This window comes from Bombina bombina, chromosome 6 (assembly GCF_027579735.1).
Source record: "Bombina bombina isolate aBomBom1 chromosome 6, aBomBom1.pri, whole genome shotgun sequence".
Lineage (NCBI taxonomy): Eukaryota > Metazoa > Chordata > Amphibia > Anura > Bombinatoridae > Bombina > Bombina bombina.
Window position 1 is genome coordinate 346529343 of NC_069504.1, and position 26302 is coordinate 346555644.

General features: G+C 38.4%; 1 protein-coding gene across 1 annotated transcript in view; it reads left to right on the forward strand.

The window, feature by feature from the left end:
* The window catches only part of LOC128662938 (sodium-coupled monocarboxylate transporter 1-like), a 204308-nt gene that overhangs the window by 129217 nt on the left and 48789 nt on the right, over positions 1 to 26302 (forward strand). Inside the window, exons 11-12 of the mRNA XM_053716996.1 lie at positions 439 to 525; positions 3265 to 3476. Of these exons, the coding sequence (XP_053572971.1) occupies positions 439 to 525; positions 3265 to 3476 (299 nt within the window). The remainder of the gene's footprint in view (positions 1 to 438; positions 526 to 3264; positions 3477 to 26302) is intronic.

Here is a 26302-nt window from a genome sequence, read left to right on the forward strand (position 1 = left end):
ATATACCACATGTTATAAAAAACGTGTTTTTTTTATATTTATGTGGCACATTTTTATCAGATAGTGTTTATATAAGTGCTGTGTAACTGTAATTTTAAATGTATTTAAGTTGTGTTTAATGCACCTTTTTTAACTGACTACCCTTTACACAAGGACTTCAGTCACGCTAACCTGACAAGCACAAATCATGATTGCGCTCAAGCGAATTTGTTTACTTTCAACTTATAAGAAGAGCACTATTTCAATAGCACAAAGTTGAAAGAACCCGATATCATTTGCGCGCAAACATCAACACCGTTTGTAATCTAGCCCATAGTTATCTAGGGTCACTAATACATAAATTGCATGCCTTAATTCATTTTGAGTGTGTAATTCTTGCAGTAGATTGTCTTTTTGCTTGGCAAAACAGTAATTGTAGAAATGTTTTCTCCTGTAAAGGCAGCATTATCTATCTTTGCCATGGCTGGAGGACCTTTGCTTGGACTGTTTTCCCTTGGAATGTTTTTTCCTTGTAGTAATTCTCTGGCAAGTAACCACAATTTTATTTTATTTCTATATTGTCTGATCTGTTTAATCCATACTGTAATTACTCTAATTTTATTTAATAATGGGCATTACAAAAACAAAAGACATAGCAATCAATGTATTACAATTGATCTACTATCAATAGCAGTTTATCTTTAACTTAACTTTTTGGTGTCCTTTGTTTAGTGAAAGGCTCCAAAGTTTATGGACTTAAAGGGATAGAAAAGTCTAAATTAAACTTGCATGAATCAGATAGAGCAGGTAATTTTAAGATACTTTTAAATTCACTTCTATTTTCAAATGTGCTTTGTTCTCTTGGTATCCATTGTTGAAAAATAATACGCACATATCCTACACTAGTGGGAGCTAGCTGCTGATTGGTGCCTGCACACATTTTTCTCTTGTGATTGGCTGACTAGGTGTGTTCATCTTGCTGCCAGTAGTGCAATGCTGTTCCTTCAGCAAAGGATAACAAGATAACGAAGGAAATTTAATAATGGAAGTAAATTGGAAAGGTGTTTAAAATTGTATGTTCTAGCCAAATCATGAAAGAAAATGTTGGGGTTTTCTGTCCCTTTAAAGGCTCCTAAATAAACATAAATGTGCAGGTTCTAAATAAGCCGGGTGAGTGTAAGAATTGGAATTAGAGACTTTTTGTGATAATCTATATAGGATTGTTTGTTGAAATTGCTTGTTAAAAGTATATTAGTTTTGGCATATTTTTGTTGTTGTTGCTATGCTTTATGCATTTGAACAGTGGTAGGAGCATGCGTACATTGTAAAATCTATCATATATATTTTATGGTAAGATAAAGTGCTTGATGATTCAGAAAATATAAATTTAGTCTTCCAGATTTCATTTTTTTAGGAACATGGGTACATAATCCTTATTCTATCTTGACTACCTATGCTTTAACAAGAGGTACCATGGGATTGTCGCATGGGAAAACCCATAATAACATTTCTGGTGGAACTCAGCATCTTGTGTCACATAACGGGTGACAAATTAGCAATCAATAACATGAAAATACTTTCTTTTTTCTATATATGTTAGAATCTGCTATGATTGGAGATCCCTTTGTACTTCAGATATGAATAGCCACAATTAATCATTACATTGCAGAAGCAGTAAAGCAGCCGTGGTGTAATAACAGCAGGATGTTAATAGAATGTTAAAATGACTATAGAGACTCATTTAAATGAATAGCTATTGTTGTTTTAAAGATTGTTTGGATGTCTTCTTTGTTGTCTTTCAATATATTATTCTAGTGTTGTCCCCTAAACTCAAACATTTCCAAGAACATAACAACATATGTTAAGAGTGAAAATTATGACTTGCTTACTGGCAGTATTTAATTACATTGCTTTATCAACTGTTTGAATATAGCCTACTCAATTAAATCATAAATCAGTCCAGAGATTTATTGACCATGCCACAATTTGCTGCAGTATACATAATATACTGAACAACATCCTAGTGGTTGTATTTTCAAACGGAAGCATTTTCTTTAGAGGGAAAAAAAAAGGAACTTAAGAGCAAGATGTGTTAAAAAATACAATAAGTTCCATTGTTTAAAGACACCAACCAATCTTATTTCTTGTTTGGCACAGGTTGTCCTTGCCATGCACTCCACCACTGTGAATGTCAAAGTATTACATGAAGCTGCACTAGATTATTAAAGCTTTACAATAATAATTATGTTAAATTTTATGTTGTTTTTAAATTTGCTTTTAATGTTATATTAATAACTGTTTAACATTAACTGTACTGCCTTTTGGTCACTAGTTATCACTACAACATTTGATATGAAGTACACAGGTGTAATCTATAAAATGTAATAATTATTACACTTTTGTAAGCATGACTAAGGTCTCATTGTGAGACTGAAACATTAAGCATTTCAGTGTTGCACTCTGTTGTATTAAAAACATAAAAATCAGCTTTATTTAAAAAGTTTAGCTGGACTGATATTTGGATAAACAAGATGTGTTAAAGTGAGAGGAATGTATATTCACAAATATTTTTTTTGATGTATCATTTTACAGAACGGTTAGTAAATCAATTAAAATATAATTGAGCTTAAAACAAAAGGAGAATAGAATAAGTGTATCTGGGAATAAAAAAAGAATACATTTGTCTTATATGTTAGCAACATAGAGGTCTAAATGTATGTATTTGTAATGATCTGCTATTAAAGACTATGCTCTAATTTATTAAACCAAGAATAGAGCTTTTGGAGGTCATGGCTGGATATGTTCTGGTATTTATAAAAAAAAAAATCATCCCTATAGAAAATAATTTATACATAATCCATAACTGTTCATAAGCTTTTGAAAATTTGTATTTATTTTCTTATTTTAAGTATGCATAGGCAAAATATTAGTTGAAAATATTACATCAAGTCTAATGTTTATATTATAAATAATTAGTGAACTAGCATATTTTAACTAATGTATTTACATTTAAAACAATTAATACATTACAAGCATATCTTTCTGCACAACGTAAAGTGATCTTAACCCTCATAATGTAACATTTTATGTTGCTGTACAGACATTTTCATCCATGCATTGCTCCCCTATGAAACTAAGTGATGGATCTTCTAAATACATACAATAATTGTAGGACTCTCATCTCATTTTTGCATAAAAAAATAATTTATTATTTCAAGTGAAAAGTTTGTATACAATAGCATACTTACTATCAAATAAAATATTATAATATGATTTGATCTCCAGGGTGCAATTGTGGGGATGGTTATTGGATTTTCTGTAACGCTATGGGCTGGAATAGGATCACAGATATACCCTCCATTGCCAGAAATGACAAGGCCTTTGCCACTTTCTATTGCAAGGTGCGAATTCAGCACCATGGATAGCAACTTGAGTTCCAACACAGAAATTGCAGGGACTATGTTTACAACCATCATGCAGCCTCCATTCACTGAAAGGTACATTTGTAACATGTCATAATTCTTCACTTAAATGTTTAATGTGATGCTTAAATAATTAGCACTATAGTTGTCTACATAAGGCATCAAGTTAAATATATTATATTGTCTGAATCAATTTATTTTGTGTGATTTTGTTTGTCATGGCATTGAAAAGTCAGAAAAGGTGACAATATTGCTTATTGAACATCACAGAATTATAACCATGTGTATATGTTCTACTAATTACTCTGTGTTACTTATGGAGGGCTAGATTATGAGTGATGTGCAAACAGTTACACTCATAATAACACTGTCTGATAAAAATTATTTTAAATAAAGTTGCATAAAAAGATTATAAGGGCTTAAATATATGAGGTCTCAGGTGTTAGAAATAAAGGCCTGCAAAGGGCTTTAACATAGAGGTACATACATATACGTTTAAATATGAAAAACATTTTACTTTCAACTTGTAATACGAGAGCAACCTGACGTTCGCAAAAAGCTTAATTCTAGCGGAGTTAACTTGTAAGCGGGAGCGCAAACTATCACTCTTCCCATAATCTAGCCTGGAATTGACTATATATATGAAAATTTTATATGGTCAATGTTTTAGTAAATATATAAACATATTCCCAAAAATATGTGACAAGATTGTGTAATTTCATATATCTTATTGTCTTTTAAAAGCAAAATGTGAGAATTAAAAGCTGGTCTATTTCTAATACATACTGTGAATGAGAGTTTTCTTTTATGTAAGAGAATCCTGTTTATATATATGTGTATATATATATATATATATATATAACACACAGAGAAAACCCAGCACTCACTTACAAGCTCTCAGCTAAGATTTAAAAGCAAAACTGGAAAGGTTAGTCACCGCATCTGGCCAAATGGGACAAGCTCAGGTACCACATCAAGGTCCTTTCCAATACCTGAGACCCTAAAACAGCCACACAATGCAAGCTTTCAAATCCAAACAAACTGAAAACAAAAAAAGGGTGCACAGGAATATGTAATCACCCTAGACATATACAAAACACGGAAGGGAACTGCACTCTCATACCGGACCGGGTACACATCCTATGACCCTGCAACATGCTCAGCCCTGGGTGCCACTGGCACTCACAGGAAGCTGTGCTGTCCCCAGAGCCACAAGCAGTTAACCACAGACAGGTCTGGGTGCAAGAACCATAGGGAAAATTTCAAAACAAATTAATACAACACACAGAGAAAACCCAGCACTCACTTACAAGCTCTCAGCTAAGATTTAAAAGCAAAACTGGAAAGGTTAGTCACCGCATCTGGCCAAATGGGACAAGCTCAGGTACCACGTCAAGGTCCTTTCCAATACCTGAGACCCTAAAACAGCCACACAATGCAAGCTTTCAAATCCAAACAAACTGAAAACAAAAAAAGGGTGCACAGGAATATGTAATCACCCTAGACATATACAAAACACGGAAGGGAACTGCACTCTCATACCGGACCGGGTACACATCCTATGACCCTGCAACATGCTCAGCCCTGGGTGCCACTGGCACTCACAGGAAGCTGTGCTGTCCCCAGAGCCACAAGCAGTTAACCCCAGACAGGTCTAGGTGCAAGAACCATAGGGAAAATTACAAAACAAATTAATACAACACACAGAGAAAACCCAGCACTCACTTACAAGCTCTCAGCTAAGATTTAAAAGCAAAACTGGAAAGGTTAGTCACCGCATCTGGCCAAATGGGACAAGCTCAGGTACCACGTCAAGGTCCTTTCCAATACCTGAGACCCTAAAACAGCCACACAATGCAAGCTTTCAAATCCAAACAAACTGAAAACAAAAAAAGGGTGCACAGGAATATGTAATCACCCTAGACATATACAAAACACGGAAGGGAACTGCACTCTCATACCGGACCGGGTACACATCCTATGACCCTGCAACATGCTCAGCCCTGGGTGCCACTGGCACTCACAGGAAGCTGTGCTGTCCCCAGAGCCACAAGCAGTTAACCCCAGACAGGTCTGGGTGCAAGAACCATAGGGAAAATTACAAAACAAATTAATACAACACACAGAGAAAACCCAGCACTCACTTACAAGCTCTCAGCTAAGATTTAAAAGCAAAACTGGAAAGGTTAGTCACCGCATCTGGCCAAATGGGACAAGCTCAGGTACCACGTCAAGGTCCTTTCCAATACCTGAGACCCTAAAACAGCCACACAATGCAAGCTTTCAAATCCAAACAAACTGAAAACAAAAAAAGGGTGCACAGGAATATGTAATCACCCTAGACATATACAAAACACGGAAGGGAACTGGACTCTCATACCGGACCGGGTAAACATCCTTACATATTCCTGTGCACCCTTTTTTTGTTTTCAGTTTGTTTGGATTTGAAAGCTTGCATTGTGTGGCCTATGGTTCTTGCACCCAGACCTGTCTGGGGTTAAATGCTTGTGGCTCTGGGGACAGCACAGCTTCCTGTGAGTGCCAGTGGCACCCAGGGCTGAGCATGTTGCAGGGTCATGGGATGTGTACCCGGTCCGGTATGAGAGTGCAGTTCCCTTCCGTGTTTTGTTTATGTCTAGGGTGATTACATATTCCTGTGCACCCTTTTTTTGTTTTCAGTTTGTTTGGATTTGAAAGCTTGCATTGTGTGGCTGTTTTAGGGTCTCAGGTATTGGAAAGGACCTTGACGTGGTACCTGAGCTTGTCCCATTTGGCCAGATGCGGTGACTAACCTTTCCAGTTTTGCTTTTAAATCTTAGCTGAGAGCTTGTAAGTGAGTGCTGGGTTTTCTCTGTGTGTTGTATTAATTTGTTTTGAAATTTTCCCTATGGTTCTTGCACCCAGACCTGTCTGTGGTTAACTGCTTGTGGCTCTGGGGACAGCACAGCTTCCTGTGAGTGCCAGTGGCACCCAGGGCTGAGCATGTTGCAGGGTCATAGGATGTGTACCCGGTCCGGTATGAGAGTGCAGTTCCCTTCCGTGTTTTGTATATATATATATATATATATATATATATATATATATATATATATATATATATATACACAATAACATTTAAAATTATAAGGAGGCGAAAAGTGAGTTTAAAATCCTCCACTAAGCACAAAATATAGAGAAAATAACTAATTGTGTAGTAGTACATTAACAAATCTAGACAAGCCAGAAGTCTTGTTTTTTCCACAGAAGACCTCTGAATTACATTGTTTCCAATGCAGCAAAGGATTCTGGGTAAGATATGCAAATGAGGTTCACAATGACTCACTTTTTTACTTCAATCTGCTATTACGCAGACTCCCTTTGTGCCATAGCATCGCTGTTCACACAGCTTTTAAGCTTAGCTAGGTTTAGTACAGTGATTCAGAACCATCCCAGGACAGCCTGTTTCATGGTGTTTGCCACTCATCAGCTGGGAGTAGGTTTGAATCACTGCTGGGTGAAGTTGATTTCTGGGCGAAATACAACAACATTTAAAATATGGGAAGGCGAAAAGTGAGTTTAAAATCCTCCACTAAGCACAAAATCAGGGCCGTTTCTAGGGGAGGGCAGACCGGGCAGTGGCCCGGGCGCATTAGGGAGCAGTGGGGAGTACTTTTTTTTTAAAATGTGTTAAAGTGGCAGTGCTTGCTTGATAAACTACTGGTATAGCAAATGTTAAAATACACAGATCACTAGCATTTACATTAAATATATATATATATTTGAAAGGAAGCGGTTATGTTAATTGGCTGCATTGGATGTCAATCATAATAATAGAGCAACAAGATCACAGTGGGGGCGTGTTAAGACCAGATAACTACTTAGAGCTAAAACTGATAGTAAAAAGGAGAGGAATCACTCTGAGGAAAGCAGTCTCCTATCTCACTGATCTGTGTCACTAAAGAGGTGATGTTTTATGCATATGACAAATTATACATGGTCTTTAAATAATGATATATACATATTTTTGTTTTACTGAGCTAATTAAAAAAGGTGCTTTATGAGGCGGAGCCAACTACTAAAGCAGCTAGAAGTGTTTCTATGAAGCTCCGGACCTTCAGACACAAATATATGGATTAATCTATATATACAGAGCTCAAAATTCAGTTACGATAGAAAAGAGTGTAACGGACACCTGCCCTCCGCTAAAGAATCTACAAGTATATCACTTTGGGACGCATTTTTTATATAACATTCTCAGCTGTGCCACGTGGAGATACTGGAGAGTATTTACCCTTAAAACGGCATTATCGGTCTGGAGGCGCTAACAGCTTGGGAACTGCGCACCCAACACCTTATGGAGAGACACTTTCAGAGCCTGAAAGATGAATTAACACTATGATTATTATCCCTAACGTCGCTGCCAGCACGCAATTTTCAGTGCATTGACCCGACAATGGATAATAGCAACTGTGCTGTATCAGCACCCAAGACCTGGGAAACTACAGAGATCCCACCTGACAGATCCACACTAAACCTGTGGTATCGCGGGTCTGAACGAACATCGGATCTTTGCCTGGTGCCGACTATAACAGCAGAGCTGGAAACTGGGGAGGTGTCGCTCTCTAGCATTTCCCACACACAAGGTGACACAATATCTACAGTCATGGCTGCATCCCATGATCACTCAGCCCCGCTACAAGAGACTGCTCCTGAATGTGGAAACTGCTTAGAGGGGTATATGCAACCTAACCTTGTAACTAGGGAAGTGTTCATTCTAAAAGGAGACGCCAGCTTAGAGGGCAGAATACTTCTACCCATCCTTCACATCTGTGCTTTTCAATTCCCACTCCCGGATCTGATGTTGACGGCATGTCATCTCTTCAAATCTGGTATTGGTTAGACAAGGTCCGCCTGGCTTGGCTCATGCCGAAAACACTTATTCTGAGACAGTTCATTTCATCTCCTGCTCAGAAGAGCATATAATTAAGTGTTAGCAGGACATGAAATACTTACTTAGAATTCTTTATTTGCTTTCATATGTACTGTAGTTACTCGCTCAGATGTTATTTAACTGTTTTTTTCACAGGAAACTTAGCCCTAAAGTTAGCCGCAGTTTGTCCTTACATATATATACAGGGAGTGCAGAATTATTAGGCAAATTAGTATTTTGACCACATCATCCTCTTTATGCATGTTGTCTTACTCCAAGCTGTATAGGCTCGAAAGCCTACTACCAATTAAGCATATTAGGTGATGTGCATCTCTGTAATGAGAAGGGGTGTGGTCTAATGACATCAACACCCTATATCAGGTGTGCATAATTATTAGGCAACTTCCTTTCCTTTGGCAAAATGGGTCAAAAGAAGGACTTGACAGGCTCAGAAAAGTCAAAAATAGTGAGATATCTTGCAGAGGGATGCAGCACTCTTAAAATTGCAAAGCTTCTGAAGCGTGATCATCGAACAGTCAAGCGTTTCATTCAAAATAGTCAACAGGGTCGCAAGAAGCGTGTGGAAAAACCAAGGCGCAAAATAACTGCCCATGAACTGAGAAAAGTCAAGCGTGCAGCTGCCAAGATGCCACTTGCCACCAGTTTGGCCATATTTCAGAGCTGCAACATCACTGGAGTGCCCAAAAGCACAAGGTGTGCAATACTCAGAGACATGGCCAAGGTAAGAAAGGCTGAAAGACGACCACCACTGAACAAGACACACAAGCTGAAACGTCAAGACTGGGCCAAGAAATATCTCAAGACTGATTTTTCTAAGGTTTTATGGACTGATGAAATGAGAGTGAGTCTTGATGGGCAAGATGGATGGGCCCGTGGCTGGATTGGTAAAGGGCAGAGAGCTCCAGTCCGACTCAGACGCCAGCAAGGTGGAGGTGGAGTACTGGTTTGGGCTGGTATCATCAAAGATGAGCTTGTGGGGCCTTTTCGGGTTGAGGATGGAGTCAAGCTCAACTCCCAGTCCTACTGCCAGTTTCTGGAAGACAACTTCTTCAAGCAGTGGTACAAGAAGAAGTCTGCATCCTTCAAGAAAAACATGATTTTCATGCTGGACAATGCTCCATCACACGCGTCCAAGTACTCCATAGCGTGGCTGGCAAGAAAGGGTATAAAAGAAGAAAATCTAATGACATGGCCTCCTTGTTCACCTGATCTGAACCCCATTGAGAACCTGTGGTCCATCATCAAATGTGAGATTTACAAGGAGGGAAAACAGTACACCTCTCTGAACAGTGTCTGGGAGGCTGTGGTTGCTGCTGCACGCAATGTTGATGGTGAACAGATCAAAACACTGACAGAATCCATGAATGGCAGGCTTTTGAGTGTCCTTGCAAAGAAAGGTGGCTATATTGGTCACTGATTTGTTTTTGTTTTGTTTTTGAATGTCAGAAATGTATATTTGTGAATGTTGAGATGTTATATTGGTTTCACTAATAAAAATAAATTATTGAAATGGGTATATATTTGTTTTTTGTTAAGTTGCCTAATAATTATGCACGGTAATAGTCACCTGCACACACAGATATCCCCCTAAAATAGCTATAACTAAAAACAAACTAAAAACTACTTCCAAAACTATTCAGCTTTGATATTAATGAGTTTTTTGGGTTCATTGAGAACATGGTTGTTGTTCAATAATAAAATTAATCCTCAAAAATACAACTTGCCTAATAATTCTGCACTCCCTGTATAAATAGTATCTGGCACTCCCTTGATAATATATAACGTTGAATCTCTGCAACTTCACACTTATATGTTTTGTGAGTCTCTTGGCATGATGGTACAGAACCATAAGGATATTCTCTCGCATAAAGACTTACTGTTGTTTGGACATTTATGCTGTGTTATTAATGTTAAGCTCTTACAGTATGCCTGTTTACTATATGCTATAAGTCATTGTTCTCCGTATCACTACTTTTGGGCAATTGAATATGTGTTGAGCTTCTACTTATTTTCATTGTTCCTAATATTAACAGCTTAGAGGACATAAAGAGCCTGATTGTTTGGTAGTTACTACCCCAACTCACAATATATGACTCTTATGAAAGTATACCTTCATGATTATTGGGAGCCTAGCTCTCTACTTTTCATTATGGGACATCTTCAACTATTTCTGATCTAAATAATGTTACTTAGATATATCTCACTACTATTTTTCTTTAGTTTATTATGCCTTATACCTCTAATGTTAACTTAAGGGTGACCGTAATGTGTTTGAGGTTTTTACACATATTTAAAACCCACTGTTTTTTCTGAAAGGTTAACACCGCTGACTTAGATACCTTGCTCTTGTATACCTAAGCTCATTATTCATTATACAGACACATATTTATGACTCTCATTGTATCAATCCCTTTACACACGTTTACATTGAGTATGAGAGGTTCTTATTTAAGTTATGGCAATTACCGACCTGGTTTAGGGGCCTCTATACACTTATATTTTTATGCTGACCTGTATAGGTTGCAGGGACATAGTGAATCACCAAGGCATGTATTGAGTCAATAGTCATATGACAACCTAGGTCACCCAGATGTTCCCTCTGTTCTTATATTACATAGGGTTATATGTATCTGCATAATGCCATATTACTAATTGGTTATTACTTTACTTTAGACAGGTATATACCCTCATAAGAGTAAGTTTGTTTATAGATAGTCCTTTCAGTATTCACCAGTGATGGGCAGCGTACTGTTCTCCCTTTATCCATATGTGCACTTTCTGGGGTTTATTGTAAATTCCGGTCAAATTTCTCCTAATACGGGAGAGCATGGAGGTAGGATATTATAGCATTAACTCCTTGTTCAGAACCAGACGTAGATACCACCTGAAGACATCTCATTTCCTTAAAGGGACAGTCTAGTATAAATTAAACTTTCATTATTCAGATAGGACTTTTAATTTTAATCAACTTTCCAATTTACTTTTATCATCAAATTTGCTTTTTTCTCTTGGTATTCTTAGTTTAAACTAAACATAGGTAGGCTCATATGCTAATTTCTAAGCCTTTGAGGGCTTATCACATGCTTTTTAAATCTCTTTTCAACACAGACAGAAAGTACACGTGGGCCATATAGATAACACTGTGTTCAGGCACAGGGGGTTATTTAAGATTTAGCACAAAACAATGCTAAATTTAAGACAATAGATAATAAACAGTCACAGTCATGTGATCAGGGGGCTGGAAGAAGGTTCCTAGATACAAGGTAATCACAGAGGTAAAAAGTATATTAATATAACTGTGTTGGTTATGCAAAACTGGGGAATGGGTAATAAAGGGATTATCTATCTTTTAAAACAATAACAATTCTATGGTAGACTGTCCCTTTAAGTAATACATTTATATGCTGTAAGATAGTTGAAGCCCCTCAAACCTAGCTTGTGATTGGGTATATGCACTAAGCGATCCTAACCTCATGCTCAGCTATGGTTAACCATCATGTTATGAATAGGGTCCTCTAGATGGGTGTTCTAAGTTATTTAGCTCGGAAGATGTGTTGTCTGCGGCCGGGATAGCGCATCACCATTTTGCTATTAAGACCACTGTTTTTCATACTGACAAGTAATAGTATGTTTATGAGATGGTATGTTACAAGGTTTGTTTACACCCACCAGTATTTTTTATCTTTTGAATGGCTCCTACACTTAGTCATAAAGTAGCTATCCACCCCACTTATTCTGTAATGCCAAATGTACAGGGAGTGCAGAATTATTAGGCAAGTTGTATTTTTGAGGATTAATTTTATTATTGAACAACAACCATGTCCTCAATGAACCCAAAAAACTCATTAATATCAAAGCTGAATATTTTTGGAAGTAGTTTTTAGTTTGTTTTTAGTTTTAGCTATTTTAGGGGGATATCTGTGTGTGCAGGTGACTATTACTGTGCATAATTATTAGGCAACTTAACAAAAAACAAATATATACCCATTTCAATTATTTATTTTTACCAGTGAAACCAATATAACATCTCAACATTCACAAATATACATTTCTGACATTCAAAAACAAAACAAAAACAAATCAGTGACCAATATAGCCACCTTTCTTTGCAAGGACACTCAAAAGCCTGCCATCCATGGATTCTGTCAGTGTTTTGATCTGTTCACCATCAACATTGCGTGCAGCAGCAACCACAGCCTCCCAGACACTGTTCAGAGAGGTGTACTGTTTTCTCTCCTTGTAAATCTCACATTTGATGATGGACCACAGGTTCTCAATGGGGTTCAGATCAGGTGAACAAGGAGGCCATGTCATTAGATTTTCTTCTTTTATACCCTTTCTTGCCAGCCACGCTGTGGAGTACTTGGACGCGTGTGATGGAGCATTGTCCTGCATGAAAATCATGTTTTTCTTGAAGGATGCAGACTTCTTCCTGTACCACTGCTTGAAGAAGGTGTCTTCCAGAAACTGGCAGTAGGACTGGGAGTTGAGCTTGACTCCATCCTCAACCCGAAAAGGCCCCACAAGCTCATCTTTGATGATACCAGCCCAAACCAGTACTCCACCTCCACCTTGCTGGCGTCTGAGTCGGACTGGAGCTCTCTGCCCTTTACCAATCCAGCCACGGGCCCATCCATCTGGCCCATCAAGACTCACTCTCATTTCATCAGTCCATAAAACCTTAGAAAAATCAGTCTTGAGATATTTCTTGGCCCAGTCTTGACGTTTCAGCTTGTGTGTCTTGTTCAGTAGTGGTCGTCTTTCAGCCTTTCTTACCTTGGCCATGTCTCTGAGTATTGCACACCTTGTGCTTTTGGGCACTCCAGTGATGTTGCAGCTCTGAAATATGGCCAAACTGGTGGCAAGTGGCATCTTGGCAGCTGCATGCTTAACTTTTCTCAGTTCATGGGCAGTTATTTTGCGCCTTGGTTTTTCCACACGCTTCTTGCGACCCTGTTGACTATTTTGAATGAAACGCTTGATTGTTCGATGATCACGCTTCAGAAGCTTTGCAATTTTAAGAGTGCTGCATCCCTCTGCAAGATATCTCACTATTTTTGACTTTTCTGAGCCTGTCAAGTCCTTCTTTTGACCCATTTTGCCAAAGGAAAGGAAGTTGCCTAATAATTATGCACACCTGATATAGGGTGTTGATGTCATTAGACCACACCCCTTCTCATTACAGAGATGCACATCACCTAATATGCTTAATTGGTAGTAGGCTTTCGAGCCTATACAGCTTGGAGTAAGACAACATGCATAAAGAGGATGATGTGGTCAAAATACTCATTTGCCTAATAATTCTGCACTCCCTGTATATTGACTAGGTTTGAAGGTCAGCTTTAACAAAGTTGTTATTAATATTGATATATGCCTTGGACTTCTCTTCACATCTTAGCATTTAACCCCTCTAAGAAGCATTAACTTGCATATCTAACCTAAATCCCCCCATGGAATACTATCACTTAAGTGCCTATAAATCTTAAGCATTCCAATGTAATTTGGCTCTTACCGCTACTTTGTTCTATAACTGCCCCTCCGATAGTAAGTTTTGATGTTCAACCATTTTTCACAAGAAGCTCTTCTGTATGGCTCCGCCCCTCCACCTTTCCCCCCATTTAATAAGCGGCGCTTGCCCACTGAAATCCCCCCCCCCCCCCCACATAATATTTTCACTATATGCTATCCTTAGGCCCAAAAGAGGCCGCAGATCTGGCTACCATATGTTATCTCACTCCCACATAGCTAATGGGCCCATGAGTGGCCTTCTAACTAATCAGCCAGTTTTGCTATTATATCCACAAAATTAGAGGTTTGAGAAGCTTATTTGCTGCCAGGCATTGTTGTATTTGTTGTTTTTTCTGACTTCTATTACCTTTTCATATTTGACAATGTTTATGAACAAATGATTTACGTGCATTTATTGGTGCAAACTTATCATTGTATGTTATCTTTCTTAACGCATAACCTCAATAAAAAATGATTTAAAAAAAAAAAAGGTGCTTTATAAAAATTGGGTTTGCACATACTAAGGAACAGGTTTTCTGTTAAAGGGACAGTATACACTCATTTTCATATAACTGCATGTAATAGACACTACTATAAAGAATAAGATACACAGATACTGATATAAAAATCCAGTATAAAACTGTTTAAAAACTTACTTAGAAGCTCTCAGTTTAGCTCTGTTGAAAAGGTAGTTGGAAAGCACACTGCAAGTGGGAAATAAGACACTCCACCCCTCCCCCTTCTTTTGCATATGAAAAGACCCTTTACATAAACAGGAGCAAGCTGGAGTAGGTATCTGACGGTATTCTCATAACACTTTGGGGCTTGGTTAGGAGTCTGAAAATCAGAGCAATGTTATTTAAATATAAGCAAAACTATACATTTAAAAAGAAAAAAAAAACTTTATGGGCTATATAAATAGATCATCTATAAAACATTTATGCAAAGAAAAAATGAGCGTATAATGTCCCTTTAAGGACAGTTGAATAAAAAAAAATCTTTTTGACATTATGCCTTTTTTAAATTTATTTACTTAGGCCTAGATTTAGAGTTTTGCGGCCAAAGGGGTGCGTTAGCTACGCGTGCTTTTTTCTGGCCGCACCTTTTAAATACCGCTGGTATTGAGAGTTCACAGAATGGCTGCGTTAGGCTCCAAAAAAGGAGCGTAGAGCATATTTACCGCAACTTCAACTCTCGATACAAATGGTGCTTACGGACGCGGCCAGCTTCAAAAACGTGCTCGTGCACGATTCCCCCATAGGAAACAATGGGGCTGTTTGAGCTGAAAAAAACCCTAACACCTGCAAAAAAGCCGCGTTCAGCTCCTAACGCAGCCCCATTGTTTGCTATGGGGAAACACTTCCTACGTCTGCACCTAACACTCTAACATGTACCCCGAGTCTAAACACCCCTAACCTTACACTTATTAACCCCTAATCTGCCACCCCCGCTATCGCTGACACCTGCATATTTTTTTAACCCCTAATCTGCCGCTCCGTAAACCGCCGCTACTTACATTATCCCTATGTACCCCTAATCTGCTGCCCCTAACACCGCCGACCCCTATATTATATTTATTAACCCCTAATCTGCCCCCCACAACGTCGCCTCCACCTGCCTACACTTATTAACCCCTAATCTGCCGAGCGGACCGCACCGCTATTATAATAAAGTTATTACCCCTAATCCGCCTCACTCCCGCCTCAATAACCCTATAATAAATAGTATTAACCCCTAATCTGCCCTCCCTAACATCGCCGACACCTAACGTCAAACATTAACCCCTAATCTGCCGACTGGAGCTCACCGCTATTCTAATAAATGTATTAACCCCTAAAGATAAGTCTAACCCTAACACTAACACCCCCCTAATTAAATATAATTTAAATCTAACGAAATAAATTAACTCTTATTAAATAAATTATTCCTATTTAAAGCTAAATACTTACCTGTAAAATAAATCCTAATATAGCTACAATATAAATTATAATTATATTATAGCTATTTTAGGATTTATATTTATTTTACAGGTAACTTTGTATTTATTTTAACCAGGTACAATAGCTATTAAATAGTTAAGAACTATTTAATAGCTAAAATAGTTAAAATAATTACAAAATTACCTGTAAAATAAATCCTAACCTAAGTTACAATTAAACCTAACACTACACTATCAATAAATAAATTAAATACAATTCCTACAAATAAATACAATTAAATAAACTAACTAAAGTACAAAAAATAAAAAAGAACTAAGTTACAAAAAATAAAAAAATATTTACAAACATTAGAAATAAATTACAACAATTTTAAACTAATTACACCTACTCTAAGCCCCCTAATAAAATAACAAAGACCCCCAAAATAAAAAAAATGCCCTACCCTATTCTAAATTACAAAAGTTCAAAGCTCTTTTACCTTACCAGCCCTTAAAAGGGCCCTTTAAAGGGCATGCCCCCAAAGAATTCAGCTCTTTTGCCTGTAAAAAAAAAAACCATACAATACCCCCCCAACATTACAACCCACCACCCACATACCCCTAATCTAACCCAAACCCCCCTTAAATAAACCTAACACTAAGCCCCTGAAGATCTTCCTACCTTGTGTTCACCTCGCCGGGTTCACCGATCGGTCCAAAAGAGGGTCCAAAGTCTTGATCCAAGCCCAAGGGGGGGCTGAAGAGTGACGTCCATCCTCGGGCTGAAGTCTGGATCCAAGCGGCGGCTGAAGAAATCCATCATCGGGATGAAGTCGGAAGTCCATCATCGGGATGAAGTCTTCTATCAAGCCACATCTTCAATCTTCTTTCTTCCGGAGCGGAGCCATCTTCTTCCCAGCAGACGCGGATCCAACCTCTTCAAGCGACGCCTACTAGCCAAATGACGGTTCCTTTAAGGGACGTCATCCAAGATGGCGTCCCTCGAATTCCGATTGGCTGATAGGATTCTATCAGCCAATCGGAATTAAGGTAGTAAAATTCTGATTGGCTGATGGAATCAGCCAATCAGAATCAACTTCAATCCGATTGGCTGATCCAATCAGCCAATCAGATTGAGCTCGCATTCTATTGGCTGTTCCGATCAGCCAATAGAATGCGAGCTCAATCTGATTGGCTGATTGGATCAGCCAATCGGATTGAACTTGATTCTGATTGGCTGATTCCATCAGCCAATCAGAATTTTCCTACCTTAATTCCGATTGGCTGATAGAATCCTATCAGCCAATCGGAATTTAAGGGACGCCATCTTGGATGACGTCCCTTAAAGGATCCATCATTCGGCTAGTAGGCGTCGCTTAAAGAGGTTGGATCCGCGTCCGCTGGGAAGAAGATGGGTCTTAGTGTTAGGTTTATTTAAGGGGGGTTTGGGTTAGATTAGGGGTATGTGGGTGGTGGGTTGTAATGTTGGGGGGGGTATTGTATGGGGTTTTTTTACAGGCAAAAGAGCTGAATTCTTTGGGGCATGCCCCGCAAAGGGCCCTTTTAAGGGCTGGTAAGGTAAAAGAGCTTTGAACTTTTGTAATTTAGAATAGGGTAGGGCATTTTTTTATTTTGGGGGTCTTTGTTATTTTATTAGGGGGCTTAGAGTAGGTGTAATTAGTTTAAAATTGTTGTAATTTATTTCTAATGTTTGTAAATATTTTTTTATTTTTTGTAACTTAGTTCTTTATTATTTTTTGTACTTTAGTTAGTTTATTTAATTGTATTTATTTGTAGGAATTGTATTTAATTTATTTATTGATAGTGTAGTGTTAGGTTTAATTGTAGATAATTGTAGGTATTTTATTTAATTAATTTATTGATAGTGTAGTGTTAGGTTTAATTGTAACTTAGGTTAGGATTTATTTTACAGGTAATTTTGTAATTATTTTAACTAGGTAACTATTAAATAGTTATTAACTATTTTATAGCTATTGTACCTGGTTAAAATAATTACAAAGTTGCCTGTAAAATAAATATTAATCCTAAAATAGCTACAATATAATTATAATTTATATTGTAGCTATATTAGGGTTTATTTTACAGGTAAGTATTTAGCTTTAAATAGGAATAAGTTATTTAATAAGAGTTAATTTATTTCGTTTGAATAAAATTATATTTAACTTAGGGGGGTGTTAGGGTTAGGGTTAGAATTAGCTTTAGGGGTTAAAAAATTTATTAGAGTAGCGGCGAGCTCCGATCGGCAGATTAGGGGTTAATACTTGAAGTTAGGTGTCGGCGATGTTAGGGAGGGCAGATTAGGGGTTAATACTATTTATTATAGGGTTATTGAGGCGGGAGTGAGGCGGATTAGGGGTTAATAACTTTATTATAGTAGCGGTGCGGTCCGGTCGGCAGATTAGGGGTTAATAAGTGTAGGGAGGTGGAGGCGACGTTGTGGGGGGCAGATTAGGGGTTAATAAATATTATGTAGGTGTCGGCGGTGTTAGGAGCAGCAGATTAGGGGTACATAAGTATAATGTAGGTGGCGGTCGGCAGATTAGGGGTTAAAAAAATTTAATAGAGTGGCGGCGATGTGGGGGGACCTCGGTTTAGGGGTACATAGGTAGTTTATGGGTGTTAGTGTACTGTAGAGCACAGTAGTTAAGAGCTTTATAAACCGGCGTTAGCCCAGAAAGCTCTTGACTTCTGACTTTTTTCTGCGGCTGGAGTTTGGTCATTAGATTTCTAACGCTCACTCCAGCCACAACTCTAAATACCGGCGTTAGAAAGATCCCATTGAAAAGATAGGATACGCAATTGACGTAAGGGGATCTGCGGTATGGAAAAGTCGCGGCTGGAAAGTGAGCGTTAGACCCTTTAATGACTGACTCCAAATACCGGCGGTAGCCCTAAACCAGCGCCAAACTAAGGCCTAGATTTAGAGTTTGGCGGTAGCCGTGAAAACCAGCGTTAGAGGCTCCTAACGCTGGTTTTAGGCTACCGCCGGTATTTGGAGTCAGTCAGGAAAGGGTCTAACTCTCACTTTCCAGCCGCGACTTTTCCATACCGCAGATCCCCTTACGTCAATTGCGTATCCTATCTTTTCAATGGGATCTTTCTAACTCCGGTATTTAGAGTCGTGGCTGAAGTGAGCGTTAGAAATCAAACGACAAAACTCCAGCCGCAGAAAAAAGTCAGTAGTTAAGAGCTTTCTGGGCTAACGCCGGTTCATAAAGCTCTTAACTACTGTGCTCTAAAGTACACTAACACCCATAAACTACCTATATACCCCTAAACCGAGGTCCCCCCACATCGCCGCCACTCGATTAATTTTTTTTAATCCCTAATCTGCCGACCGCCACCCCTAATCTGCCGAGCGGACCGCACCGCTATTATAATAAAGTTATTAACCCCTAATCCGCCTCACTCCCGCCTCAATAACCCTATAATAAATAGTATTAACCCCTAATCTGCCCTCCCTAACATCGCCGACACCTAACTTCAAACATTAACCCCTAATCTGCCGACTGGAGCTCACCGCTATTCTAATAAATGTATTAACCCCTAAAGATAAGTCTAACCCTAACACTAACACCCCCCTAATTAAATATAATTTAAATCTAACTAAATAAATTAACTCTTATTAAATAAATTATTCCTATTTAAAGCTAAATACTTACCTGTAAAATAAATCCTAATATAGCTACAATATAAATTATAATTATATTATAGCTATTTTAGGATTTATATTTATTTTACAGGTAACTTTGTATTTATTTTAACCAGGTACAATAGCTATTAAATAGTTAAGAACTATTTAATAGCTAAAATAGTTAAAATAATTACAAAATTACCTGTAAAATAAATCCTAACCTAAGTTACAATTAAACCTAACACTACACTAGCAATAAATTAATTAAATAAAATACCTACAATTATCTATAATTAAACCTAACACTACACTATCAATAAATAAATTAAATACAATTCCTACAAATAAATACAATTAAATAAACTAACTAAAGTACAAAAAATAAAAAAGAACTAAGTTACAAAAAATAAAAAAATATTTACAAACATTAGAAATAAATTACAACAATTTTAAACTAATTACACCTACTCTAAGTCCCCCAATAAAATAACAAAGACCCCCAAAATAAAAAAAAATGCCCTACCCTATTCTAAATTACAAAAGTTCAAAGCTCTTTTACCTTACCAGCCCTTAAAAGGGCCCTTTGCGGGGCATGCCCCAAAGAATTCAGCTCTTTTGCCTGTAAAAAAAAAAAACATACAATACCCCCCCAACATTACAACCCACCACCCACATACCCCTAATCTAACCCAAACCCCCCTTAAATAAACCTAACACTAAGCCCCTGAAGATCTTCCTACCTTGTGTTCACCTCGCCGGGTTCACCGATCGGTCCAGAAGAGGGTCCAAAGTCTTGATCCAAGCCCAAGCGGGGGGCTGAAGAGTGACGTCCATCCTCGGGCTGAAGTCTGGATCCAGGCGGCGGCTGAAGAAATCCATCATCGGGATGAAGTCGGAAGTCCATCATCGGGATGAAGTCTTCTATCAAGCCGCATCTTCAATCTTCTTTCTTCCGGAGCGGAGCCATCTTCTTCCCAGCAGACGTGGATCCAACCTCTTCAAGCGACGCCTACTAGCCAAATGACGGTTCCTTTAAGGGACGTCATCCAAGATGGCGTCCCTCGAATTCCGATTGGCTGATAGGATTCTATCAGCCAATCGGAATTAAGGTAGTAAAATTCTGATTGGCTGATGGAATCAGCCAATCAGAATCAAGTTCAATCCGATTGGCTGATCCAATCAGCCAATCAGATTGAGCTCGCATTCTATTGGCTGTTCCGATCAGCCAATAGAATGCGAGCTCAATCTGATTGGCTGATTGGATCAGCCAATCGGATTGAACTTGATTCTGATTGGCTGATTCCATCAGCCAATCAGAATTTTCCTACCTTAATTCCGATTGGCTGATAGAATTCTATCAGCCAATCGGAATTCAAGGGACGCCATCTTGGATGACGTCCCTTAAAGGATCCATCATTCGGCTAGTAGGCGTTGCTTAAAGAGGTTGGATCCGCGTCCGCTGGGAAGAAGATGGGTCTTAGTGTTAGGTTTATTTAAGGGGGGTTTGGGTTAGATTAGGGGTATGTGGGTGGTGGGTTGCAATGTTGGGGGGGGGGTATTGTATGGGTTTTTTTTTACAGGCAAAAGAGCTGAATTCTTTGGGGCATGCCCCGCAAAGGGCCCTTTTAAGGGCTGGTAAGGTAAAAGAGCTTTGAACTTTTGTAATTTAGAATAGGGTAGGGCATTTTTTTATTTTGGGGGTCTTTGTTATTTTATTAGGGGGCTTAGAGTAGGTGTAATTAGTTTAAAATTGTTGTAATTTATTTCTAATGTTTGTAAATATTTTTTTATTTTTTGTAACTTAGTTCTTTTTTATTTTTTGTACTTTAGTTAGTTTATTTAATTGTATTTATTTGTAGGAATTGTATTTAATTTATTTATTGATAGTGTAGTGTTAGGTTTAATTGTAGATAATTGTAGGTATTTTATTTAATTAATTTATTGATAGTGTAGTGTTAGGTTTAATTGTAACTTAGGTTAGGATTTATTTTACAGGTAATTTTGTAATTATTTTAACTAGGTAACTATTAAATAGTTATTAACTATTTAATAGCTATTGTACCTGGTTAAAATAATTACAAAGTTGCCTGTAAAATAAATATTAATCCTAAAATAGCTACAATATAATTATAATTTATATTGTAGCTATATTAGGGTTTATTTTACAGGTAAGTATTTAGCTTTAAATAGGAATAAGTTATTTAATAAGAGTTAATTTATTTCGTTAGAATAAAATTATATTTAATTTAGGGGGGTGTTAGGGTTAGGGTTAGAATTAGCTTTAGGGGTTAAAAAATTTATTAGAGTAGCGGCGAGCTCCGATCGGCAGATTAGGGGTTAATACTTGAAGTTAGGTGTCGGCGATGTTAGGGAGGGCAGATTAGGGGTTAATACTATTTATTATAGGGTTATTGAGGCGGGAGTGAGGCGGATTAGGGGTTAATAACTTTATTATAGTAGCGGTGCGGTCCGGTCGGCAGATTAGGGGTTAATAAGTGTAGGCAGGTGGAGGCGACGTTGTGGGGGGCAGATTAGGGGTTAATAAATATTATGTAGGTGTCGGCGGTGTTAGGAGCAGCAGATTAGGGGTACATAAGTATAATGTAGCTTGCGGCGGCGTGCGGACGGCAGATTAGGGGTTAATAAGTGTAGGTAGCTGGCGGCGACGTTGTGGGGGGCAGATTAGAGGTTAATAAATATAATATAGGGGTCGGCGGTGTTAGGGGCAGCAGATTAGGGGTACATAAGTATAACGTAGGTGGCGGTCGGCAGATTAGGGGTTAAAAAAATTTAATAGAGTGGCGGCGATGTGGGGGGACCTCGGTTTAGGGGTACATAGGTTGTTTATGGGTGTTAGTGTACTGTAGAGCACAGTAGTTAAGAGCTTTATAAACCGGCGTTAGCCCAGAAAGCTCTTGACTACTGACTTTTTTCTGCGGCTGGAGTTTGGTCATTAGATTTCTAACGCTCACTCCAGCCACGACTCTAAATACCGGCGTTAGAAAGATCCCATTGAAAAGATAGGATACGCAATTGACGTAAGGGGATCTGCGGTATGGAAAAGTCGCGGCTGGAAAGTGAGCGTTAGACCCTTTAATGACTGACTCCAAATACCGGCGGTAGCCCTAAACCAGTGCCAAACTAAGGCCTAGATTTAGAGTTTGGCGGTAGCCGTGAAAACCAGCGTTAGAGGCTCCTAACGCTGGTTTTAGGCTACCGCCGGTATTTGGAGTCAGTCAGGAAAGGGTCTAACTCTCACTTTCCAGCCGCGACTTTTCCATACCGCAGATCCCCTTACGTCAATTGCGTATCCTATCTTTTCAATGGGATCTTTCTAACTCCGGTATTTAGAGTCGTGGCTGAAGTGAGCGTTAGAAATCTAACGACAGAACTCCAGCCGCAGAAAAAAAGTCAGTAGTTAAGAGCTTTCTGGGCTAACGCCGGTTCATAAAGCTCTTAACTACTGTGCTCTAAAGTACACTAACACCCATAAACTACCTATATACCCCTAAACCGAGGTCCCCCCACATCGCCGCCACTCGATTAATTTTTTTTAATCCCTAATCTGCCGACCGCCACCCCTAATCTGCCGAGCGGACCGCACCGCTATTATAATAAAGTTATTAACCCCTAATCCGCCTCACTCCCGCCTCAATAACCCTATAATAAATAGTATTAACCCCTAATCTGCCCTCCCTAACATCGCCGACACCTAACTTCAAACATTAACCCCTAATCTGCCGACTGGAGCTCACCGCTATTCTAATAAATGTATTAACCCCTAAAGATAAGTCTAACCCTAACACTAACACCCCCCTAATTAAATATAATTTAAATCTAACGAAATAAATTAACTCTTATTAAATAAATTATTCCTATTTAAAGCTAAATACTTACCTGTAAAATAAATCCTAATATAGCTACAATATAAATTATAATTATATTATAGCTATTTTAGGATTTATATTTATTTTACAGGTAACTTTGTATTTATTTTAACCAGGTACAATAGCTATTAAATAGTTAAGAACTATTTAATAGCTAAAATAGTTAAAATAATTACAAAATTACCTGTAAAATAAATCCTAACCTAAGTTACAATTAAACCTAACACTACACTAGCAATAAATTAATTAAATAAAATACCTACAATTATCTATAATTAAACCTAACACTACACTATCAATAAATAAATTAAATACAATTCCTACAAATAAATACAATTAAATAAACTAACTAAAGTACAAAAAATAATAAAGAACTAAGTTACAAAAAATAAAAAAATATTTACAAACATTAGAAATAAATTACAACAATTTTAAACTAATTACACCTACTCTAAGCCCCCTAATAAAATAACAAAGACCCCCAAAATAAAAAAAATGCCCTACCCTATTCTAAATTACAAAAGTTCAAAGCTCTTTTACCTTACCAGCCCTTAAAAGGGCCCTTTGCGGGGCATGCCCCAAAGAATTCAGCTCTTTTGCCTGTAAAAAAAAACCATACAATACCCCCCCCCCAACATTACAACCCACCACCCACATACCCCTAATCTAACCCAAACCCCCCTTAAATAAACCTAACACTAAGCCCCTGAAGATCTTCCTACCTTGTGTTCACCTCGCCGGGTTCACCGATCGGTCCAGAAGAGGGTCCAAAGTCTTGATCCAAGCCCAAGCGGGGGGCTGAAGAGTGACGTCCATCCTCGGGCTGAAGTCTGGATCCAAGCGGCGGCTGAAGAAATCCATCATCGGGAAGAAGTCAGAAGTCCATCATCGGGATGAAGTCTTCTATCAAGCCGCATCTTCAATCTTCTTTCTTCCGGAGCGGAGCGGAGCCATCTACTTCCCAGCGGACGCGGATCCAACCTCTTCAAGCAACGCCTACTAGCCAAATGACGGTTCCTTTAAGGGACGTCATCCAAGATGGCGTCCCTCGAATTCCGATTGGCTGATAGGATTCTATCAACCAATCGGAATTAAGGTAGGAAAATTCTGATTGGCTGATGGAATCAGCCAATCAGAATCAAGTTCAATCCGATTGGCTGATCCAATCAGCCAATCAGATTGAGCTCGCATTCTATTGGCTGTTCCGATCAGCCAATAGAATGCGAGCTCAATCTGATTGGCTAATTGGATCAGCCAATCGGATTGAACTTGATTCTGATTGGCTGATTCCATCAGCCAATCAGAATTTTCCTACCTTAATTCCGATTGGCTGATAGAATCCTATCAGCCAATCGGAATTCGAGGGACGCCATCTTGGATGACGTCCCTTAAAGGAACCGTCATTCGGCTAGTAGGCGTCGCTTGAAGAGGTTGGATCCGCGTCCGCTGGGAAGAAGATGGCTCCGCTCCGGAAGAAAGAAGATTGAAGATGCGGTTTGATAGAAGACTTCATCCCGATGATGGACTTCCGACTTCATCCCAATGATGGATTTCTTCAGCCGCCGCTTGGATCCAGACTTCAGCCCGAGGATGGACGTCACTCTTCAGCCCCCCGCTTGGGCTTGGATCAAGACTTTGGACCCTCTTCTGGACCGATCGGTGAACCCGGCGAGGTGAACACAAGGTAGGAAGATCTTCAGGGGCTTAGTGTTAGGTTTATTTAAGGGGGGTTTGGGTTAGATTAGGGGTTTGTGGGTGGTGGGTTGTAATGTTGGGGGGGGGTATTGTATGTTTTTTTTTACAGGCAAAAGAGCTGAATTCTTTGGGGCATGCCCCGCAAAGGGCCCTTTTAAGGGCTGGTAAGGTAAAAGAGCTTTGAACTTTTGTAATTTAGAATAGGGTAGGGCATTTTTTTTATTTTGGGGGGTCTTTGTTATTTTATTAGGGGGCTTAGAGTAGGTGTAATTAGTTTAAAATTGTTGTAATTTATTTCTAATGTTTGTAAATATTTTTTATTTTTTGTAACTTAGTTCTTTTTTATTTTTTGTACTTTAGTTAGTTTATTTAATTGTATTTATTTGTAGGAATTGTATTTAATTTATTTATTGATAGTGTAGTGTTAGGTTTAATTGTAGATAATTGTAGGTATTTTATTTAATTAATTTATTGATAGTGTAGTGTTAGGTTTAATTGTAACTTAGGTTAGGATTTATTTTACAGGTAATTTTGTAATTATTTTAACTAGGTAACTATTAAATAGTTATTAACTATTTAATAGCTATTGTACCTGGTTAAAATAATTACAAAGTTGCCTGTAAAATAAATATTAATCCTAAAATAGCTACAATATAATTATAATTTATATTGTAGCTATATTAGGGTTTATCTTACAGGTAAGTATTTAGCTTTAAATAGGAATAAGTTATTTAATAAGAGTTAATTTATTTTGTTAGAATAAAATTATATTTAACTTAGGGGGGTGTTAGGGTTAGGGTTAGAATTAGCTTTAGGGGTTAAAAAATTTATTATAGTAGCGGCAAGCTCCGATCGGCAGATTAGGGGTTAATACTTGAAGTTAGGTGTCGGCGATTTTAGGGAGGGCAGATTAGGGGTTAATACTATTTATTATAGGGTTATTGAGGTGGGAGTGAGGCGGATTAGGGGTTAATAAGTGTAGGCAGGTGGAGGCGACGTTGTGGGGGGCAGATTAGGGGTTAATAAATATTATGTAGGTGTCGGCGGTGTTAGGGGCAGCAGATTAGGGGTACATAAGTATAATGTAGCTTGCGGCGGCGTGCGGACGGCAGATTAGGGGTTAATAAGTGTAGGTAGCTGGCGGCGACGTTGTGGGGGCAGATTAGAGGTTAATAAATATAATATAGGGGTCGGCGGTGTTAGGGGCAGCAGATTAGGGGTACATAAGTATAACGTAGGTGGCGGTCGGCAGATTAGGGGTTAAAAAAATTTAATAGAGTGGCGGCGATGTGGGGGGACCTCGGTTTA